The 23,073-nt window shown below is 42.4% G+C and overlaps 1 protein-coding gene across 3 annotated transcripts in view; it reads right to left on the bottom strand.

Annotated features, from left to right (window-relative positions):
• Nucleotides 1–192: 192 nt before the first annotated feature.
• Nucleotides 193–23,073, bottom strand: part of LOC106751941 (inositol-pentakisphosphate 2-kinase) — a 132,580-nt gene continuing 109,699 nt past the window's right edge. For all 3 annotated transcript variants that reach the window (XM_014633247.1, XM_014633246.1, XM_014633244.1), the window contains 5 exons: nucleotides 5,152–5,357; nucleotides 4,054–4,479; nucleotides 3,729–3,947; nucleotides 3,064–3,395; nucleotides 193–2,384 (listed from right to left, as the gene is read on the bottom strand). In XM_014633247.1, the coding sequence (XP_014488733.1) occupies nucleotides 2,189–2,384; nucleotides 3,064–3,395; nucleotides 3,729–3,947; nucleotides 4,054–4,479; nucleotides 5,152–5,357 (1,379 nt within the window). In that variant the 3' untranslated portion in view covers nucleotides 193–2,188. The remainder of the gene's footprint in view (nucleotides 2,385–3,063; nucleotides 3,396–3,728; nucleotides 3,948–4,053; nucleotides 4,480–5,151; nucleotides 5,358–23,073) is intronic.

Below are 23,073 nucleotides of genomic sequence, written 5' to 3' on the forward strand. Positions count from 1 at the left end.
GTGCCTCAACTCTGTTGGACAATGAATTGAAAAATTATCGTTTTTTGTCGAATTTGCGCGTGATACGGTTGTCTAAATAAAATGAATGTCGCGAAGCTATACACACCTGTCACACATATTTTGCGGATTATTTTGCGGAAAATTTAAATTTAAGGTATAACACGTGTGTTGAAATATCATACGTTATCAAAGTCAAGTTTGAGAAGCGAATATATGTATTTGCATTTCCAATATGAGAGCTGTTTGCTTCCACATTTCTTACTCGACCTAAGAAAGAGACACTAAGATTCAATTTGAACAGCCTGTTAACTTTTATATCTTATATCGAATTAAAATTAAACTTATATCCAATTAAAAGTCTTGTGACTATCAGATCTTCGCACACTCAAATCGGAGAATAAGAAATTAAATTACTTGAAATCCCGGCTGATTCGTAACACTACCAGCCCAGCCAAGTTGTTCTTTTCGCACATTGAAAAATCAAACGAAATATAAATATAATATCTAAAGTAGTAACAAGAAATTATACGCAAAAACGTGCGTATAAAATTTGCGCCACGAGTAACTTTACTTTCCTTTTCAACAATCGCTAATATATTAGATACACTCTATAAATTTTGAAAGTAACGTGGACTTTTACTCGAAACTTGTCTCAAGCGAGGTGTTTAGGTTTGACTTTAGAATCAGATGTTTATCAGTTGAATCGCGATTATAAATATAATATCACGAGTATCACATGATTCGACTCAGAAACTGAAATTCACCCTTAAATTCAAAGCCGAGTATCTCACGTGAGATAAGTTTCCAGTAACGACTTTTATATTTATTAATATAGATCTATGAGTTCCCCTCTAAGGTCGAAATGCGGCCGAGCGATAGCTCTCTTATTAATCGCAGCTGTTCTAAGTTTACGACGCGACGAACTAACTGGCTCTAGCCGGCGGAATAATCTTGACACACACGTTTTCGCTTCAAACGTTCGTTTCTGGACATTTATAATGTAGAGCTATCACAGTGGCAAAACCGGTTTGACACATCGTTTCCGCTCCTTTGAATAGTCAATAAATAACAAATTAATAATGCGTATGCTCGGAAAATCCTGCGATAGTCAGCATTGGGAAAGTTACTTTTAACGCGTCCCGTGCGGGACTAAATTCGCGTGACTTGTCATCCATGCCGTGTGGGCTGCACCGGTGGTGCCCCACGTTGTCCTATCATGATGACTGAATTATTTGCTCAAATAACATGGTTTCGTAATGACTACGTTTCTCGTTTTAAGCCCAGTATATATCAAACTGGACAGACAGTTGAGCGTGGGCCACCGGTTGCTCACGCGGCATGGAACGTGTTAAAGGTAACTGGTTACTTGCCATGCTCGTTACGCATTGGAAAAAAATCATCTCTTACTCAAAAAGTAACGATTCGTTACAATTCCCGTTAACTTTCTCGCTGAGTTTTGAGAAGACCTTTCGTTACGATTCGCCGCCGTCCATCCTACCCGAGAAGCACGAACTGGTTGGCTAACCGTTGCTCAATATTGGGCCGAACGTTGGACAAACGGTCGGCCGACCAATTTGCGTTGAATATGCACACGAAAATCTCACATGCACGAAGTAACGATTATGTTCGTTACCCAGAAAAAAATTGCAACTATTATACTACGAACGGAAAATTAATTGTTACCACAAGCCGCTACTGAAGAAATAAATATATAACGGTAACGGTCCCAGATAACATTAACGTCCTACGACGTCTTAAAGACGTCTTTTAGACATACATGTTGTTCAGGACGTTGCAAACGACGCGTTACTTCCTAATCCTGAGAAAAAAAATGCTTCAGCGAGTCCAGCTCGCCGTTCGACTGCAGAGGATTAAAATTAAGTAGTAGTTTTGCAGCCCCAGGATCTGTGTAATTCATTTGTTCGTTGAGCGCGGCTTGTGCATACATAAATTCGCCATCTACACATATGCGAAAGTAAACTGTTTAACCTATCGCACCAATTGACGAGCCCGACAGCATCGATTTATTCTCGCTTCTAAACGCGTGCGAACCTTACAAGTAGAATCACATAGACAAGAAAAAATGGCGCACTTTGTAACCGGTATCGTCGCGCATACAATAACACAAGATCCCTCGTCCATAAATACTGTATCGTTGCCGGCGTCGCGTCTCGCGCGATACACATTATCATCTATTCTTAACTAGAATGTCCTCTTCTAACGAGGAAATCACAGCATCGAAGATGTCCACGTCCCGTTGTCGGTGCTTTTCGATGGAGTGAACACTCTTCGGATCCAGGTCCGAGACTCGAACGCTGCTCAGAAAGCAGAGTTGCTCCGAGAGCTTGATCATATTCTCCACGGGCACTCTCCACGCGTTTCCTCTGCAAGAAAGAGAGAAATCCTAATTACTGGAAACCACGCGTACAATTACGAAGCGAGGTGTATTCGGTTATGGCGAAAGTAACGTGATGGGTTCGTCGCGCGCTTAACGATGCCTGCGCAACGTTTTCCGTTAATTACGTTAAATTATGTATAATCCGTGCGAATAATCCAAGTGTAAAAAGTGCAAAAAATGTATTCCGAGCGAAGGAAGATAATGAGTTACAAATAAATATCCTCGCTCACTGCGATGTTTCGTGTTCGGACAACTTCGTTACGCGACTTAGACAATGGATAGAACTGCATCAAGTAACTAGGATTTCGTGCGATTTTATCACGTTAATTCACATCTGCGCCTCTACATATTTTTACGCGACGTTGACCGTTCTCTCGCAACGATATCGCCAAGCCAAACGGGAAGGATCCATCTATCCAACAGTCGGTTATAGCCGGTAATTTGAATGGAATTTAGCGCAATTTTATCGTTACCACCAGCTGAGTCGACAGATGTGGAGCGGAACGCCCGAAGCTCCCGGAATTCATCAAGTTGACACTTGGAGCGCAAAAAGTTAATCTTAATGCAAATTTGTCCTTACTGTGATAAAATTTGAAGTCGGCCTCTCGGAGCTTAAAGGGAGACGGAATCGCAGGGTCTGCTTGCTTCGCGAGCAACGTACTTACGGATGCAATTCACGGAAGGTCATTAATATCGAACAATCTCTGACTGTGGCGAACAAAAGATAATTTTGCAATGCCAACAAGTGCTCGGCGGTGATCGATGCGTCCACCTTTCGCCGGTCACCCTCGTTGTCGGCTGTCTGATTATGCGCGTTCTCGTTCCTCTCACAAAATAACTGCTTCGAATCGAAGTTGCGCCTAATTCCTGTTTGCGATACGAAGCCGCCATTCACGTGCGTTTTGTCGCTGTTGGCGGATAAGATACGCTCCGAATCGGCAGCGCTGCGGTCTCCATCGTCGTATTTCGTCTGGATGGATCGTCTCTCAAAAAATCCCTGGAAATATATTCCTTTTACGGTCTGTGTTTTTTCGACGACCGCATTCCGAAACGGGAGACAAAAGGAATGAGAAAGATTCCCCCGGTGCATTCCGCCGTACAGAAATTGATTAAAAATAGAAACAGACAATAACGGATCGAACGATCGAATGCGATTTCTGCCAGATAAATTTTCCCCTTAATCTCATTTCTCAAAGGTGACGATAATTATCACCTCGGCCTGTACAATCGATGCAAAATACAAAAGGATCTCGTGAAAGCTTGACTTCACGAAAGGATTCCACCGGAGATCCACCCGAATGTAATTTAAAAAAATGCAATATTATACCACCTTATGTTTTTTGGACGAAGCGCAGGTGACGTCGGTGGAAATGTAGTTTTCTTGCAGGTTCGTCAAATTGGAGTATATCATGTCATCGCTCAGCAACGGCGCGAATTTCGAGTAGATGCTGTGGATGTAACTGGTACTCGTGTAGGACAACCGCTGAATGTTCCAGACCCGCTCCAGCACCGAGCCTCTCGGCAACACGTCGCCGTCGAAATTGCAGACCTGCAAGACGCAAAAAACAGAAGTGTCACTCGACCACATCGTATCACGAACGCCCACCATTTTTCTCCCCAATAAATATTAGATATTTGCGGCAGGTGTAGTCTACCTTTCCTGTGAGACGAAGGCACCTCTCGGCTCTCACGACCGCGCTCGGCTCGGCGCAGAATGTCGACATTTGATTCGCGGGTAGGGGAAGATGACGGACGGGACCTGTGGCGGCGAGCAGCGGCTCCAGCTGCTCTTGGGCGAGAGGCCGCATAAGGGCGGTACACACCAAATTGCAGAACTCGTCGACGCCAGCACGCCCGTTGCCACACGTCGCTGCATTGTGAAACCACTGGCTCAACACGTCCTCGAGATCGCCCGGCTGAGACTCGTGGTCGTAAACGACGAGGCCGTCCCTGAAAATCTTCAGGTTGTTCTGCGGTGATTTCAGCAGCTCCTCCACGGCGGCTCTCATGCGCGTGTCCACGCCGGAGAACAAGTCGAACGGGCAGTAATTGCTGCGAACTGAGACACTCTTTCTCCGCAACTGAAATTACACTTTTACGTTAACATCTCGTATTCAATTATCTTATTTATCTTATTAGAGAGAGGGGGAGAGAGAGGAAGAGAATCTTCTATACTGAGAGGAAAAATATGTAAAAAATATTTATTCAGTTTACGCAAGTAATAACATATTCACTTGTATCAATATATTTTAATATAAAAAAAAATGTTTTCAAATATAAAAGAAAATATAAATCTTCTTAAATCAGTAGCTTTTCGTGAAAATAATTGTTTATTCCATTTAAATAAAGGAATTTAGAGAATTGCGTAAATGTTTAAATAAAAGAATTTAAATTTAAGCACACTGAAAAAAGCTACTTGCTACCTTTTTTTTTTCCTTCAGTGCGCCACATTCAAGTAATATTTACTAATCTAAGTAAAATAAACTACTCTAATATTCCTTAGCAAATATTTATTTGAACGTAACAATTTTTATTTTCGGTGTAAATATATTATTAGTATCGAATCGAAATAAATATTTTTTTTCTCTTAACGTATGTATCTTAATATTTCTCTCTTTATCTTAATTTATTTAATATCTCTGCCCTAATTTATCTTATAATTTATCTTAGTAGTATCTTAGTACCGTTCTGTTATTGACAACATCGATTAAAAATCTTAAGATAATAAAGGGAAGAAAAGTTGATTGAGATACCTTGGCGTACTGGATGAGACAATACGGACATCTGAGGATCCGCTGCTCCGCCTGTTGTAAGTATCCCTGCTTCGGCTTTATCTCCACGCAGAACGACGAGCGGCCTCGAAAGACGGTCTCGTCGAATAGAAGACGCGAATCCAAAAACGTGTAATCCGGAAACTTCATGGCGTATAAGTCCGTGATCTCCTTGTGTCGGCGTTTCTCTGTAACAAACGAGTGACGTAAGATCGAGGACGATAAGCTGGAAGAAACTCCGCGCCACTTTCTTCAGCGTGTTCATTTTAAAAGACCGCCTTATTTTACATCCGCATTTCGTCTCTTATCATCTTAATTATGATAATCGCAGAACTCGGTGATATATACGATCGTTTTGAGAAAGCTTTCTCTGGTCGAAAGCGTTCGAATCGGCATGCACTGTAAAATCCATTTAATTGACTCAAACAAAATTTGATTAGGATATGTTCAAACAAATGTTTCGATTGTGAGAACCAACATTTGGTTCTTTGAACCAAAGGTTTAGTTCTCTGAAACCAGGTCTTATTCATTTTCGTTTCAGAGATTTAAATCTTTGGTTCAGAAAACTAAATTTTAGTTCTCACAGCTAAAACATTTGTTTCAGCATATTTTGACCAAATTTTGTTTGAGTTAACTAAATGGGGTTTTCAGGACCAATGTGTGTTTAGAATCTTTCAAAAAAAAAAAAAACATTATAAAAGACGGAATTTTCAAACTTTATGCGTTTCTAAAATATTTTGTATTCTTAAATATTTGTTTCTTAAATATTTTGAGAACAATCCGTCTCCCTTGTCCCCCTTAAGCCAAAAATCGCATAGAGGCTTTTTACGCACGGGCGATTAAGCGCTTTCGAAACTTGTGATATAACGTCGTTTATATCCGGCGAACGTTTCTCGCGGGGGCACACGAGTGACTAATGGAGTACATCGAATTTGGGAACCCCCCTTGGATAATATAACGTCGACGGGTAAGGGAGATAACGAGGCAACTTCTGTTTGACACGTTTAATTGTGGCGATATCTTACGAGACCGCGTGCGTTCGACGCGGGCAAATGCACAGAGGGAAAGTTCAACCGCATGCTCGTTAATTTGTGCTACTCCGATAAATAATCGTCCCGCAGTCATCGTCGTTTAGGCCGTTTAGCCTCGGCTGCTTCTTATCGTGAAGCCCAGCGTTCATCGTGTTTTTTCCACGATGTAAGTGCGAGCGACGATATTCTCGCCATTTCACGAAGTATCGCTGTAGTGGGCTGTAGAAACACCTTTCTACACAATGTAATCCTGCTGCTGTGCTATCTAAATTTCCTCGAGTGCGATTTCACTTGTCGAGTAAAGTAACAGCCGAGTCACTCAAATTTGAGAAACTCGCTACTCAATAAATTCCACATTCGGATTCGCTGAGAGTGAATATTTTCACTCGAGACTGAGAGGTGAGCCTGATGTGCTCCGTCGTCACAGGCACGAATTTACTTCAGTCGAATGAGACTTCACTCACGTACGGATTAAAAATCCATTCTAAGTTAATTAAGAATTCGCTCTTGTGATTTCGAATAACGGTATTTCCACTATCAATTCGCGTGGATCTTTGCTGAAATTTTGAGTGAGATTTCACTCCAGGAAATTTAGAGAATAATTTCGGAATTTTTCGGAGTAAAAGTCCATTTGAAAAGCGAACAGCAGAATCAGTCGAATTGGGGCGATTTATCGCGCATAAAAAATGAATTTCTCGCTCTGAATCGCTGAAGAATGAATCTAACATACTCCATCGTCGCAGGAACAAATTCATTTCGATTCAATTAAAATTATTAATTGAAATAATTCGAATTATTAATTCAAATCGATTTAACATTCACTCGTATATATCGCGAATCTTCCCTAATGCTGCAGTTCTAAGCGAATTTACGAAAGAATCTGACTTACAGTTTTACGTAAACTTCAATTCTGTACTGGCATCTGTATGCTCATCGTTACATGTTCATAGTTACGATACGTGACTAATTTCAGATATATGTAACCTGTCGTTTGAGAGTTGCGTGCATGGAAAAAGAGAACTCAGTTGCTGCAACGGAATAGAAACCAAATGATAACTCGGTGACGAGGAGTGAAAACTCGGCTGCAAGAAGTAATATCTCTGTTACCGCGGCTAAGAACATTCGCGCCGTGTGAACATTCAACTGCTTTGAAACTCAGATGAGACAACTAAATTTAGGAAATTTTCTCACTCGAGTTTTGAGTCAGATTTCACTGTAAGAAGAAATTTAAATACTACTTTGTGAAGAAGAAAGGTCTATATGCGTGTTTGTATGTGACGTTCTTTCGATTTTCAGTCAAAGATCTTATGATTCTCCGCGTTCACCTGTGAATTTCGTTCTTCAATCGCTGAAATGTCAGTGAATCGACACAGTCAACAAGTATACGTCATTCCGAAGTGTTTGCGAATTTCTATATCGCTCGCTGAGGATACACCTTCACTTTCGAAGTCGCAACGGTTAGTATTTCCGCCGCGACGGGCTTTCTTCTATTTCGAGATCACAAGTGCATCGCGCGAAAACGTTTCGCGCCCACGCGTTGTCTTTCGTACCGTAAGCCTGTAAGGAGACTACAAGGAGACTCGGCTTAGGAAAGTCGTGTTTTATGACTGTATTTACACTGTGCGCTCCCACGTACGCTAAGCTTCGGTAAAATCTTAACGCTTACTCGAAATATAAGATTATACTCTTTTAATTTTTATTTTTTAATTATAAATTTTTCTCCGTACTCTTTTCCGTTCCCGTAAAGCTCTTACACACAGAGAAAAGATTTCTTTGGATTTAATAATGTATCTTTAATTTAGACAAATTTGTCTCGTCACAAGCGGTAAATTATTTGAAGGAAGTAACATAATAATATTAAAGAATTTAATAGAACAGAAGAATATTAAAAAATATTAAAGAATTTCCTTTTGTTTCAATGGAACAATATTTAACATATAATGAAATACATTTTTTTTTTATTGAAAACGAAATATTATTTCCTCTAAATAATACCGTTTCTCCCATCAAATAACATGGTTTATTTTAGTGAAAGGACAACATTTTCATTTAAACAAAATGATATTTGATATTAAATTATGTCGTTTACATTAAACCCAAGTCAAGCAAACATGTATACTCGATTCAAAGAGGTCTTTTTCTCTGTGTAGAGGGCTTCGCCCTAGAGTGTCAATGAACGTACTTATTTATCTTATATATGTAACATTTATTTTAACGATATCTCAGTCTTTCTAAACGTTCACATCGTATCTGGATATTCGTTACGACTGTTGATTATTACAGCTAATCCGTCATTTTGATAACTTGACATCAAATGATATCATATCACATTATATCGTTCTACCCAGACACGATAAGAATGATTAGGAAGAACCAGCGAGCTTCGGTCTAGTAAATTTCAAGCCTTCGTCGAAGCTTAACAGCGACTGAGAGGGTTTTTCTGAACTGAAAACGATGCGCGCGTTTCATCGTCGATTTTTAGCGAAAATCGTCAATTTTATTCACTCGTTAGTTACCGCCTATTGTCCACTTATCGGAAGTTAACGAAGCGCTACCTCGCTGTCAAAAGTGCAGCCGATGGCACGAATTTCTCCTCGCGTGGGGAGCGTCGGCGGAACGGCGGAGGAGACGTTGTGCCGAAGGATAACACGCGGCAATTTCGCTAAATGCCGTGCGCGCGCGCGCGCGCTCTCAAATTTCGTGCACGGAGTTACGATTGATCACGCGACAGCCTTTCTTTTTTCTCCTCCAGCCGAGGGAAAGTTGCGTACTCGACTAAATACGGAGGAGCGTAACTTCTTCGAGGCTCTGCCTCTCGTTGCGAAATATGCCGTGTTATGTCGCGCGATGGCTTTAACGTTAAAACGCGCTTAAACGCGCGTCTCACTTCGAACTTTATTCGCCACGTATGATGATTGCGTGCGCTAACCGCGTGCAGGACAGCCTTAACATACAATATAACTGGGTCATTACGGATTTTCCAACCGTACGCGTTATTGATTTATTATTTATTGATTGCTCAAAGAAGCGCGCGGTTCGAACGCGCGTGTCAAATCAGTGATCCGTCACTCTGTCAATTCTACGATAATACGTTCGGAAACGAATGCACACGGTTATAAAATAACTAATAATCTAATTACAATGCGTGTTAAGGCTATTCTGCCGGCTCAAGTTAGTGGCAGATAGTCGCAACGCTTTTTTTTCTAGGGGAAAATGGGGTGAGACGACGAAGCAGGTAAGACGATTTGCTAATTTTTCTATACTAACAAGTAACGAGTTGGCGTTCAATTCACTAGAGATTTTTAATAACAATAAATAATCTATTGTGGTCGGACTTTAATCTGTCAACGACAATAGATGATATAAGAAGAAACGTATTTTGGATACATCCATATATAATTTTGTGATATTTTCTCATAAGGAATAACAGAATTATATTAAACGTTTTCACCTTCTCTTCAAAAAACTAATAGGAGAAGGGAGATAATTTTTTTTATAATTCTCAAGAAGATACATGTTTTTTGCTGCTGAATGAACGGGATATTGAAATTCATCGAAGTAAAAGGGTTGCGCAGCCTTTCTTCCATTGATTGTACAATGTTATTTCGGTTGAGAGCCAGACGGCCATACTTGACGCACGATCGTAATGCAGACCCAGATCTTCAAGTTTTATTGGTTAATTTTAACTCGTTATTCGAAGTAAGGTCTGACCGGCAAGTCTGGAAGGCAAGTGCATAAGGAGATCCTCGCTTGAATGGCAGTGGCCGTTGATGCGAAGTCGAGTCGCCTCCATCGCGGCACCATGTAAGTTTACGCGGTCTTTCTGTTTACACATTCCTCGTTTCAGTCTTGAAAATAAACGTCCGACACGGCCGTTCAGTCGCAAAAATATCCTGCTCGCCATGACGTGGGCCGATCTCTGAAAATAGGCGATATCGAGGACTACCCTCGAAGGCGGCGAGAGATGGTGGGCGATCAAAGGCCAAAAAAATGAAGACGAAGAAAAAGAAGAGCAAGAAGATCCACGAGGTCGCGACGAACCGCGGTTGCACTGAGAGGCGGTTGTCTCGCGACAATAATATCGAAAAGTTTTGTTTCGCACGACAGAAAAGAGAGAGTCGAGTAATTTAGATGAAACACATGGCAACGCATGTACTTGAAAATGAATCGTACTAATGTATCTGATTAACAAAAGATACCCGGAAAGATCTAGTTATACTTGAAAAGATCACGATGACTTTTCATTTCCCTTCGTTCACACCGGTGTAACTTTTGGTTGAGATTGTCTCTATTATGCACTCTCGCACACACGCGCGAGAGTCAGTTATTCCAATGCACGTCTGTCAAAGTCCAATCCTTCCACCGATATATTTGCGTAATAGAGCGTCGCCTTTCTCTCATGTTTTCGCGCCCGGAGTATATTACTATAAATTACAAACTTTTACGACTGTATTTTCCAAACTGAATGGCCAATAATTCTGCTCTTTTGCATAATGCCCGTACGTCAGTGCTTTCTTTCTCTCCATTCTTTTTCTTTTTTTAAGTAACATGCTTAATGTAGTTTAAAAGTTAAGTTTAAAAATAGGACAACAACGTCAGTGTGTTAAAAGCGTCAACATCGGTCGCAAATATCTCAGTCCGGGAACGGTCGGTCTAACTGCGCAAGCAGTGAGATGATAATTCGATTGTTACGTTAAGACCTCCCCAGCTAATTGGCGAAGTTACAGGCGAATTCCGGCGGAATTCACTTCGCGAGGCAACTACCTTAGCGCAAACTTCCAAAGGCACGCAACTCGAACATGACCAAATATTGAATCACGAGAACGTGCGGCGATTATTATCAAAAGCGGATGTTCAGATAAAAACACAGGTGCCTTTGATAATGCCGTTAATAAGTGATTAACGGAAAAGACCGCGGAGGTGTGTCGCGTCGATACGGCGGCTCGGCCGCGCTCGGACGTCGGGTCGACCTGAAAGGTGTCGAGGAGGTGTTGAGGAGGAACCATTAAGGGAATGATTCGCGCGCTGATTCGATGACTCAGGCGATCAAATTGACGGCGGGCCGCTCGCTATCGGCGGCCGGCGGCCCGCCGCCGGATTTTTGTCGTTTCCACATCCGATAATAACAACGCGCTGGGAACGCGCGGTGCCGACGCACAGGCCGTGTGACAGCAAATCGATACTGCCGTATCGCGAGAGTGCGCAATATCGTCGGAGATAACGGAGCTGCGCTCTCTCTCTCTTTCCTTCTCTGCTCTCCCCGCGACGAGCGGCTTTTAAATATAAAATATCGACAGTCGCGCCGAATTCCGATGCGCCCGCACAAAGGCGCTCAAGCGATATCCGCGAATAATAACCCGAAAAGTTTTACCTCGGGTTGGAGGATAACGGATTTATCGTTTCACGTTGATCGGGTTGCCATGTGTTCGGCGAGGGGAAATAGCGGTGATACGACTGAGATTGATTCCCGGCCAATCGGTCGGCCACTCGATTGCACTCGATGTTTTAACGGTCTCGCGATTAGTTCTGAATTAATTACACCCGCATTACGTGGGGAAGTGTGCACGAAGAAGGAAATTCGTGTCTCGGGAATCGTACGAACTAATTCTTTGATCCGGGGAATTGGAACAATTAATTCCTATCTGGAGGATTATAAGATTCGAATTATCTCTCTTATCCAGAGGCTTAGAAGAATTCGTTCTTATCCAGGAAAACATGAGAATTCATTCTCACTCAACAAAAGTTAATACTTATCCGGGGACTTAAAAAAGTCAATTCTCATCCAGGAAATTACAAGAGTTAATTCTTATCTTTTAAATTTTCTCTTTCTAAATCCTAATATTCAACAGCCTTTCCTATTTTATATAGAAACACATAAAAATTAATTCTCACTTGTTCAGAAAATAATAAAAATTAATTCTCATATTCAGAGACTTGGAAAACTTCACTCTCATCCAAAAGATTTATGAGAATTAATTCGTATGTAGAAGATCATAAGAATTCATTCTTATATCCAAAGAACAGAAATTAAACAGCAAACAATGTTCGGTGAGTCGAGCGTTCCAAACGACGGAGATAAGGGAGAAAGAAAGAGAATCGGACGAATTTCAGTACAAGGACCGCTAAACTCTCGCTAAACGTTACCCGACTTTCAAAGACACCTTTCCCTTAATTAGAAATTGCGCGTTATGCGCCGGCAAGTACGATAATTAGCGGCATTTCCTCGACGATTTCTCGAAATGGTCGAAACACGCACCGGTCGAATAGAATTCCGCCGCTCGAAAAAAACGGCCGTGTTTCGCGTGCAACGTGCTTCTCGGATCCGGTCCGGAAAATCCGGTGCCGATTCGTAAGCTCATCCTCGCGCAAGTCTACATTTCGTAACCGTCAGCCGACGCGACGAGCAGACGAGCCACGCAACGCGGAGAAGGCTGGACGCCTTCTATTTCCAATCGTCGGAGAAAGTGCCAAACGCGTCGGAATATCGACGAGCCCGTGGAAAGAAAAGCGGAAGAGCACGGCCGACCGACCACTTGTTGCATCTCCAGCGCGAAAGCAGACTGGATAGACTTTTGACCGGGAAACTCGCGCGCGCGTGATAAATGAATAAATAAATATATTTCCACGAGGATAAAAATATATCCGACGAAATGAAATATTTAACAGAAGTATCTGAAAACCGACGTGCAGGTTGATCGTTCCGATGAAATATCATTTTTTGTATCGCCTCATCAAAGGGAGTCCTTTTGCATTATTCTTAACGTATTAGAAGAATTTCTCTTTTTTTCTGAACCCTCTTCTTAATGTTATTCCTTTAAAGCATAGCTTTTTAATAATGTACGTTAACTTTGAACCTCCCAAATTTCGTTTGTTGGTAAAATAATGCTTCCGTCGATATAAGATTATCAATTCATTTTAAGTGAAGTTATATTCTCCGTCCTAACTCGTGAAATAGTGTCTTTCCAGCTGAAGACCAATATGTACAATTGCATGTAAAGCAAAATCATCGATGCTAGGATTTATATAAAGTTATTTGTGAAGAAACGTAAATATATTCTATTTATAACAATTTTGTTCGATGTTCTTCAACGATTACGTTATAAACACGTGAGAAATAAATATTTTTTTAAATAAACCAATTTGAATATTTTCTCATTTTCTCTTCTTCTTCTCTTCTTATTTTCTCATATTTCACTTTAAACGCCCGCTGCACATAATTATATACATTCAGGAAATCGTACTTCTCAACGGCTAATTTTATTCGGACAGAAAAATTGTCATCAGGAACGTCCTTCAAAATGATCTTATAAATTAATTACAACATTTGATTCCAATAGGATCAATATAAAAAAGGGCCTTAAAAAAGATTAATATTACTGATTTGTGTTAAGCAAAATAATCAGGCGAAATCAAGAATCAAATGAAAAACACGTTGTCAAAGGCCTCCGATGCAAGTTGATTATTGCAAGTGCATGAGATAAAAATTCGGCTTGTGTAACGGAATTTCTATTGTTTGGGGACCAGACCAAAACTCGGTTGTGGAAACAAAAAAATTCCTGTAGGAGATTTCTACTCAGTCAATTGTTTTTATTTATCTCAACCACCTTTCAACATAGATGAATGTTTAAACGAATGTTTTCGATCGTGATAACAGATATTGTTTCTAGTTACCGAATTTTCGTCTGATTCCGCATTCAGTTATACGAACCGAGATTTTTTCCTGTGAAATATCATGTGTGAAATATCATTTTTTTTCATTATTTCATCATGGAGGCTTTTATAGATTATTTTTAATATGCGAGACGGTCGCGATTCTTTCTTTTGGACTTTCAACAATATTAATATTAATAATATATGGAATGAAATGAAGCATCGAAGGCTTCTGAGAGCCGACACAGGTTGATCATTAGTAAGGTATAATTTGTTATTATTTCATGAAGGAAGTTTTTTCATATTATTTGTAGTATACCAAATATTTTCGGTAACAATTTTTTGACCCTCTTCGATATTAATATTAACACTACTTCCCCTTCTATTTTATGTTATTAATTAATAGTGGTTGAAAAATTTCTAAGCATCTCGATGTCTAAAATTGTTCCCGTACTATAAATGTCGTTCTTTGATCGTTGGAATATTAGCTGGCCGATGTAATTGACGTAACACGTGTCCCCTTCTGAGACTTCTATAATTAGAAACCTAAGAAATAGACATTGACCCTTTCTTTTCCACACAGTACTGATATACTATATTTTCTAATTCTAGTACATTTACGGAGAACTTACACACAGAATCCCTTTGAACAATCAGCTACGCAATTAATTATGATTCTGGTGTAATCATAGTCAACCAGCATTAAATTATATTACCGTATAAAATGAATGAAAAATTGTATTCACGGGGAGAGAAGCGGAGGAGTCGCGCGTTCTGCAGATTCGATCGCAAGATTCGCAGGAAACACGAGAACGAGCCCGTCGAGAGAGAAAGAGAAAGAAAGAGAGAGAGAGCACACGCCCGCTCGCACGTCGAACAAGAACCGTTACGCGCGAGAACAAAGGGGACCGAGAGGGCGAGGGGGCAGGAAGGATACCATAAACCAAAGGGAACTGAATCGAGAAAACTGCGAAATTGCAGCCATCTATTCGCGCGGAGCAGAGGTCACGAAGTAACAGGCGCGCGCCCCGCCCGCTCCTCCCCCCTTCTCACCGCCGCACCGATGCAACGGCGGCCCCGACGTAGATCGTCTCTCTTCGTCTCGTTAATTAATTAAAAGAGGATTAATTCGTACGAGCGAGAACGTGGCGAACGAAGGCGAACCGGGAATCACGACCTCTCCCGCGCGTCCCGATTAGTATCTCTTCCCAGCAACCCCTGGGTGCAGCCGGGCGTGCATCCTGTGCTCTTGCGTGCCGCCCACCCACCTTCACCCTCCGCTATCACCCGGGCTTCCTCCCCGCGCCAGGAGAGACCCTATTTTACAAAGTCTGTCAAACAGATTTCCGGTGGAGAACACCCGGCACTCCTTCTTCACGGTCGACGTTAGCTAGGCGTTCTACTGCGCGTAAACAACATCGGTCTACGCCGCCCACGCATGTGTACAGTCAGCGTCGTATATGCCATTCTGCAGAGTTAGGGCTCAGTTACGATGAAAGGAATAAGGAACAGCGTTAAATATAGGAAATTAGGAGCAAGAAATTGAATCTCAACATATGGGCAATCATGTTTCAATTCACAATAAAGGAATAAGGAACTAAGATTAGGAATACTGTCGAAATTCTATTCCCTTATACTTATTAACTTGCGTGCACATAGAGTTTAGTAGTTGAATGAATGTTAACCTTTAAAATGTCCAGTAATCATCAATATACAAATGAAAGTCACTTTTAATCAATCGATAAGTATCAAAGAAAATAATAACAGTGTTCTCATTAGAAAGTAGCAAAAGTGGTGATCTAGTCTTAAAACGTTCTTGTTTTCTATACTTTTTATTACGTTTCAAACTATAGCTTATTTCTAATATCTTATTCCTAATTCCCTACATTTAATTCTCAGCTCCCTTTATTTGTTTTCATTGTGTCTAAGCCCTTATACGATTTCCAACCTTACACACCACGCATAATCAATTGGAGACGAAAACAGCCAATAAGAGCAAACGTAAAATGTAAATTGCCAATTTCGCAACAGCCCGGCCTTTATTGGTTTTTTTCGTCTCCAGTGGACTGTACATCCGTGAGCATCTTGACAATTCATTTATACTAATTCAATTTCTCCCACTTTAAATAAATCACGATATTACGCACACATTTGGCAGTATATACTTAAAAATTAGGTTATATTAGGTTATACTTCTTTTATTTTGTTCATCTTCTTAGAGCCATAATATCAACTGATATTATTTATTTTTTCACATGAAAATAGTACAAAGTTATCTCCAGTTATAATGGTAGAGCCATCATGATTCTAGTTGTAGTGCTTTCGACCTTATGCTTCCAATATCTAAGGTTGAAAATCGTATAACTCTCGATTTAGTGAATGATACGACATAAATGACGCCAATTGTATGCGTAAACGGTAATATCGATCGCCTGTGCGTGAACGACAAACTCCGCTTCGTCCGTTACTCACACGCGCTTGTCTCTTTACAGGAATGACGGAGAACACGAGCGCGAGCCGGAGGCAATTTCGGTTATTTTTGTTCCACCGTTATTCCTCGTTTTACTCGTTCTCGCGTCGTTGTCTTTATCGCGTCACAATATCACACGTTATGTCAGAATCCGCTTTAAAATCATTAAATGAAATAAAACGCAAGCAGATAAAATAGATAAAATGAAAAGGTGAAATATAAATAAATAGAATGTTTGCATCAAATCCCCGGTGATTTAGTATTTTCCGTGATAGCGGAACGTTTGTTATCGAGGCTGTCGATAGATAAACCGGCGATAGGCAAAGGAATAAAACCGCGATTAAAGAAAAAAAATCGAAATGGCGAGTCACCGCAAACACAATAAAAAACGAGAATGATTGCGAAAGGAAGCAACGTTAATTGTTATCACATTGAACGCCGTCAACAGTCAACGATGACCGGCATTATGGCACTACCTCATTGACACTATTTAATTGACACTACCGTCTCATTAAGTTACGTAAAAAGCATAATTAGCGTGTAATAATACGTTGAAAGAAAAAACAATCACACGGCCAACGAGCAGCCATAATGCGGCAAGGTGTGGAACAAAGATGCAAAAAATACGTATGCGTCTCGGATTTCATTTCCCTCTTTTACGAATTACTACGTTCACTCGCCATGTTTTTGATAATTCAATCATCCGTTAAGGATGCATTGTCTATTAGTGCCGTATTTTCAGTGGAGCATCAAGCGGGCCATTCATAAATTTGATATTTACCAAGCAAAATTGCGTGCCTATACATTGATTTCACTATTTAAATGATAAACGTCAATTTGAAACGTAGACGAGGTAGACATACGAGTATATACACAATTACACATAATATCACAATTACGAAGACATTGTACAAAGTGGAATGGCTTTTGACTTCCAGGCGCTGAATTCCTATCCTATCCTTCGGTCTCGCTTCAAACGCAATGTATAATTTTTCTCATTATATCCCGAGTTGCGGACAATACATCCTTCAAGCTTTCGCATATAATTAACGGAGATCGACGCGGCAGTGAGCGCGTTAACGCGCGGAAACTCAACATCGTAGAGTCGCCGGCGATCGACGGCTCGATAAAACGCGGATGGACGGACGAGGGACGGACGTTCGCCCGGGGGGCGATTTCGCACCGAAAGAGAAAAGGTATTTCCACGGAGAACGAAATTACCGGCGCGCTGCATACAATGGGCGGATCTCCTTCGCCCGCCGATAGCGGATGATAAACGTCGCTTGCATTATTCAAAAATAAATCCCCCCCTCCGCGCGCGCGAGATCGCGATCTCTCGCGCCTTCATTGTGTGCGCGCGAGCGAGCGCGTAATAAATGTTCGTTCGCCGAACGAGACGCGTCTCTCTTTCCAGGCTCTGCGAGGATCCTCGCCGAGCCGAGGAGGAGCGCGAAGGTTTTCCCTCGAAACGCGCGCGCCTTGAACGTTCACCGCGCTTCAACCGCGCGAATTAATCGAGCTATATACGCCGGTGCTCCGCCATTTATTTACCGCCGCTTTGAGAGACGCTCGGCGTACCTGCGCGTTTCAGATGCGCCTCGCGCTTCCTCCTTCGAGAGCCGCCGCGAGGAGGTGAGGGTTGAAATAATAATCGCGAGGCGCGCTGCGAAAGCCGGCGTCGCAGAACGGCAGCGACGGTCTTCTCTCCGGCGGTGGTTTCGACCTTACGCGCAAGAAGGAAAAAAGAAGAGAAGGAAAACAGAAAAAGTTGCGGGGAACGGCAGGGAGGGAGGCAGGGACGTATGCAAATATTACCAGTCCTCGCGCGGCGTCGAACATAAACAGAGAATAAATCATCCGGCTTTATCTCCCCCCTGACAGGGAGCTCCGAAGCGCTAAATTAAATATCAGCGGAAAATCAAGCGGGATTTTTCAGCCGGCCGGCTAAAAATACCGCTCGAAGGCTCGTTAGTCGGCGGGACGCCGGTATCCACGTATCACACGAGGGAACGTATCATCGCGTCACCGAATAAACGCATCCAATGATAGCTCGCGTAATAATAATTCGACTTCGTGCGCGACTTGTTAACCTTTCGACCGGCCGGGCTTTCTTTTTACGTCAGTCCGACTATTTCTGTCAGTTATCGCGCACACCGAGCGTGTGTTTACACGCCAAATTTTTCCAAAGTATGCTCCCTATATGGGTCAAAGATAAAATCACGTGACGATTCCGTCGTAAACGCGAACGGATCCGGCAAATATGTGGAAGCTAGGCGATGCCAATTCCGAATGTCTCGGACCTGCTACCTGAGTCTTTCGGGTGTCACCCGGATAGCATTTCTCAAATTATTCACAGCTACCCGAGTATCCGGTTATCTATTCTTATTATTCCTTCCTATTTACTTTTCAAGTCGTTTCACGCATAAAATATTAAGATAAGGTCAATAGAAAGTATAGATAATTTGTAAAATATTTAATTTGTGTATCAGAATATATCGAAGTAAAGTATGTCAGAGTAAAGTATCTGGCAAAATATTTTCTCCTCTCGTTGGCCTTACTTCAACACTTGAACACGCTCGCCACGAGATCACTTCGTATTTTTTTATACATAAATACATATGAGTGTAGGAATAAGGGAAAAAATGTTGCTATCACGCGTACGTGACGCTGGGTCTCTCGTGAAAAATCGTGTGCGTCGCACACGTGTGACGCTACTAGCGAGCGTGTCAACACATAAATTGATGGAGTGAATATATTTATGAAAAAGAAAAAAAAAACAATTCTCCGTTAACAAGAATTGCATGTACCCGAGTGCACCGGATATTGTCCTCTTTTTAGATACACCGATAGAAAATTATAGTTAGTTTCGGCGCCAGACATATTTTATAATAACAGCAACACGCATGTAAGGTTACTGTCACTGACACTGTAGCAACACTTACTAGAAAAAATGGTTCTCCCGACTATTTTTCTGGCTAAAGGGTATATTTGGCGCCGAAACTGACTATAATTTTCTATCAGTGTACCCAGGTATCCCGAGTAATACCTGTGATGCCCGAGTAATACTCGGGTACAGACATGCCCGGTGCTGGCAGCGCTAATTGAAAAACGACCAAATGGAGATTCTCATGGATTCTCGCAAACGGATGTCCGTACTCGCGTCATACTAAGATTTTATTTCGAAATCGCGCCTCCCTCCGCGACCGAGTCTCGCGGCGTGTCGTCGAGCACGATATTTAAGCGAGCCGCGTGCGCGTCATCTTCTCCGAAGGTGGAATCATTGAACAGCCGGGGTCGTGATCTTTTCGTAGGAGTGATTGATCGCGCATACGTTTAACAACGTGCGAACATCGTGAACGTCGCGCGTCGTCGAGCGAGATTCGCTTCTGAGTGACTGAGACTCTCTCCCCCTCTTTCTCTCTCTTCGTGAATTAAGAGCTCCGCGCGCAAAATTCCGCGCTAAGTCGAAAGACGCGAAGCAAATAGCCGCGGCCGCTCGTAGCAGGCACTTAAAAGCGGGATAACGACGCCAACTGAGAGCGGCTCTAACGTCTCTCCTCGAGGATGCTCGTCGTCTGGCGACGTCATCCTCTCTCGAGAGAAAGAGAGAGAGAGAAGGAAAAGAAAAAAAAACAATTCTCCGTTAACTCTCTCTCGAAAGAGAGAGAGGGAAAGAGAGAGAGAGAGAGAGAGAGCGCAGCTGTGAGCGGAAAGTGTGGGTCGCAGGCCGCAGGAGCAGCGTGGCGTCGTAAATTTAGTCGGGCCAGGGCGGACGTGGATTCCTCTCTTTATTCCCGCGGAACGAAGAGCACCGGTCGCGCCCGCGACGACGTCTCGCTAAATTGCGATTCCCCGTTTACCGTCGCTCTACTTGGTACTGCTGTCAGTATGAACCGAGTGCTTTCCGTGTCCGGGTACCCGGACATCTGACACCGCCAGTGATCATTCGGAATTTTACACGTCAAATCGCTTTACGAGCATTTCCGCCGAATCTTCGTAGAGCAATGTTGGTTATTTCTCTTCGTGTAGTTTCGATTAATCAGCCGAGGCTAATCAAATTTAACTCATTTTCAAGTCAATATACATTCCCTCTCATTGTCCTCTTTTTATATATCGCATATATTTACTAGTTTGTACTTTATTATTAATTCATAATTTATTTTTCGTAACGTCGATTGAACATTCTTCTTTTAAATTTTTATAGATATTAGACTAAACAATGCTTTCCTGTGTATGAATATTATTATTATTATTTATAATTATTTTATTGATCACATATCGCGGTCCCGATGCTGAACTTTGAACCAATTGAAGGTGCAAAAGCTTCGATGATTGTATGAATAAAAATCCATTAAGAATCGTCATATCAATTCCCTTATAAAAAAAGGAAGAGATGGATTTCTCAGAGAATATAATCGGTTCTGGAAAAATTGAATGGAAACCGTGCACCACTGAACATTAGTCCCTGGCCGTTGCGTGGCTCGGCGGGAGTCGTTCGACGAGCAGCACACTTGCTCAATTAGCGTCAGCCACTTCCAAGAAATACCTAAGCATTGAGCGTTAGAATCTCTTCGTCTCGAGAAGAATTCGATTGTACGAAGATTCGAATTGGCTTCGAGTGCCGTTCGAAACCGAAAATTCTGCCAATTCTACTAATACCGTGGCCTCGTTTTAACAGTATTTTCATTTCGATAATTTTCATTCTCGCACTCCGACTAAGTAGAGGATGACGCAATTGTTATCCCGCCACGATAAATTTATGCAGAATGAGGCAACAATTATTACTATTTTGTAAAAACCATATTAAATATCTCATTAATTGTGTTATTGAATATCTTTGAAATGCGAGAGTAGGGGAGAAAAACGTATTCAGTAGAAATTGCATTGATAATGCAATCTCGTCGTCACGTCGAACACCTTCTGTAATTGCAAGCTTCTCTCATCTTCACATCGCTAGTCGTTAATAAAACATTTTTACTTTTCCAAGAAGGCAAAAAGAGAGCCGTTGCCTCACCCCGTATACATTAACATAAACAAGGGTCTAAATCGGGGGCGAAACATTTGCTCATAAATGTTGATACGATGGGTAATACAATTTATATTTCACCGACGCACCGTTAATCGCTTCTAAGATCCCATTGGCCTTTCTAATGTGAGATTCGATCAAAAATTCCTGGCTCGAAACTTTCGTCGTGCGCTCGCCGGAGCGACTCGACGTCTCTCGAGATCATCGCGTGATTCCGGCGTTTTTAAATATTATTAAATCGTCAAGATTCACACGAATCATTCGTCACACTCACACGCACGCACACATAGGCGTGTCCTATACAACTCCACGGGCATAAACGCGAAAGTAGAATAGAGTTTTTTAAGCGTGGCCGCCGAACGCTTTCGAATAGGGAGGAGCCGATTTCCATATCTCGAACATTTACCTGTCGCCCACACCCACCTCGCCGAGATCGTTTTGCGCGCGCGGATCCATTTCGACGAGCGCGCTCCGCTCGAGTAGAAAGTTGTTATCGCCGGGGATAAAATGTCAATGTAATTATCGCCGCGCCGTTGCGATTATTAACGATGAGAGTGATGTTTAATTTTCCACGATTTAATGTAATAGGATACGTCGCCGTCGTCTCGATACCACGAGCTTTTACCATGGCCAACGTTCGACGTCATTAAGACTCGAGCGCGAGGCGATATGCAAAATTCGCGCGGCGTATCAATCAGATAATTCATTACCTCGATCGGGAATAACAGAATGCACGCACGCGAGGAATTCCCGATATAATCCTTTAGAACATAACGGCGCCGTAATATTCGCCGAGACGCTCTCGCTGCTCGCACGGCATAAAAGTACCTTTGATCCGCCACAATCCGATACACACACAGGCGGTCAGTTCATCGCGGTCGGCGTTTTCGCTTAATGGCTATTTCGCGTGGACTTCACATCGGTGAAAACGGCCGCGCTGCACCGTCGCGTTCCCAATCGCCGCTAATACGCGAAAACGACCGGTTTCGAATTCGATGCGAAAGTTAATTCGAACCGTTGCATCGAGTTTAGCGACAACGACGACGACGACGGCACGTCGATCGGGATACGCCTCTCTTCTCCTACGTTCGTGGTTTTCGTCGTTCCTCGTTCATCGATCGTATCGGACGATACCAGGAGAAAAAAGAACGATGAGCGAATGAGGCGCAACCGGATCGCCTCTCATCTCGTTCACAATGTTACAGCGAAATCGATGAAATTTCAGCTCGGGGCTGAAATTCGCGTGCGCAAGAAACGGCACTCGTCGTATCCGAGTGAGAAAGAGAACGAGGAGGAAAAAGAGGAAAGAAGAAAGGGGGAGCGGGGGATGGGGGGGGGGGGGGGTNCAGACACGCACACACGAAGACACGTTATTTGTGCGTCGCAAAAATAAGGCGGCAGGTGTGCGTACGCGCCGAACGTACGGGGGAATAAGTCAGCGACTAACTGGGAAAGGTAATAAAAACGAGAGGGAGAAGCCGGCACCCCGATCGAAAACTAGTTGCGCGCAAAGGAGAAGCACCTGTCCGCGTTTCGCGAGCGAAGCGCGCGCGATTGTACATAAATATTAAAAACCTACATTCTGTCGGAGAAAGTGATGCGCGGGAAGGATATCGCGCGCGCGCGATCGTTATTTGCGACCAGAGATCGGACGCGGATCCTTATTTCGGACGAAAACGACAACGAGAGTAAACGAGTTGGCCGAGTGTGCTCCCTGTAAATTTCTC

The sequence above is a fragment of the Dinoponera quadriceps genome, unplaced genomic scaffold (genome assembly GCF_001313825.1).
Source record: "Dinoponera quadriceps isolate SergipeBrazil2010 unplaced genomic scaffold, ASM131382v1 scaffold426, whole genome shotgun sequence".
Lineage (NCBI taxonomy): Eukaryota > Metazoa > Arthropoda > Insecta > Hymenoptera > Formicidae > Dinoponera > Dinoponera quadriceps.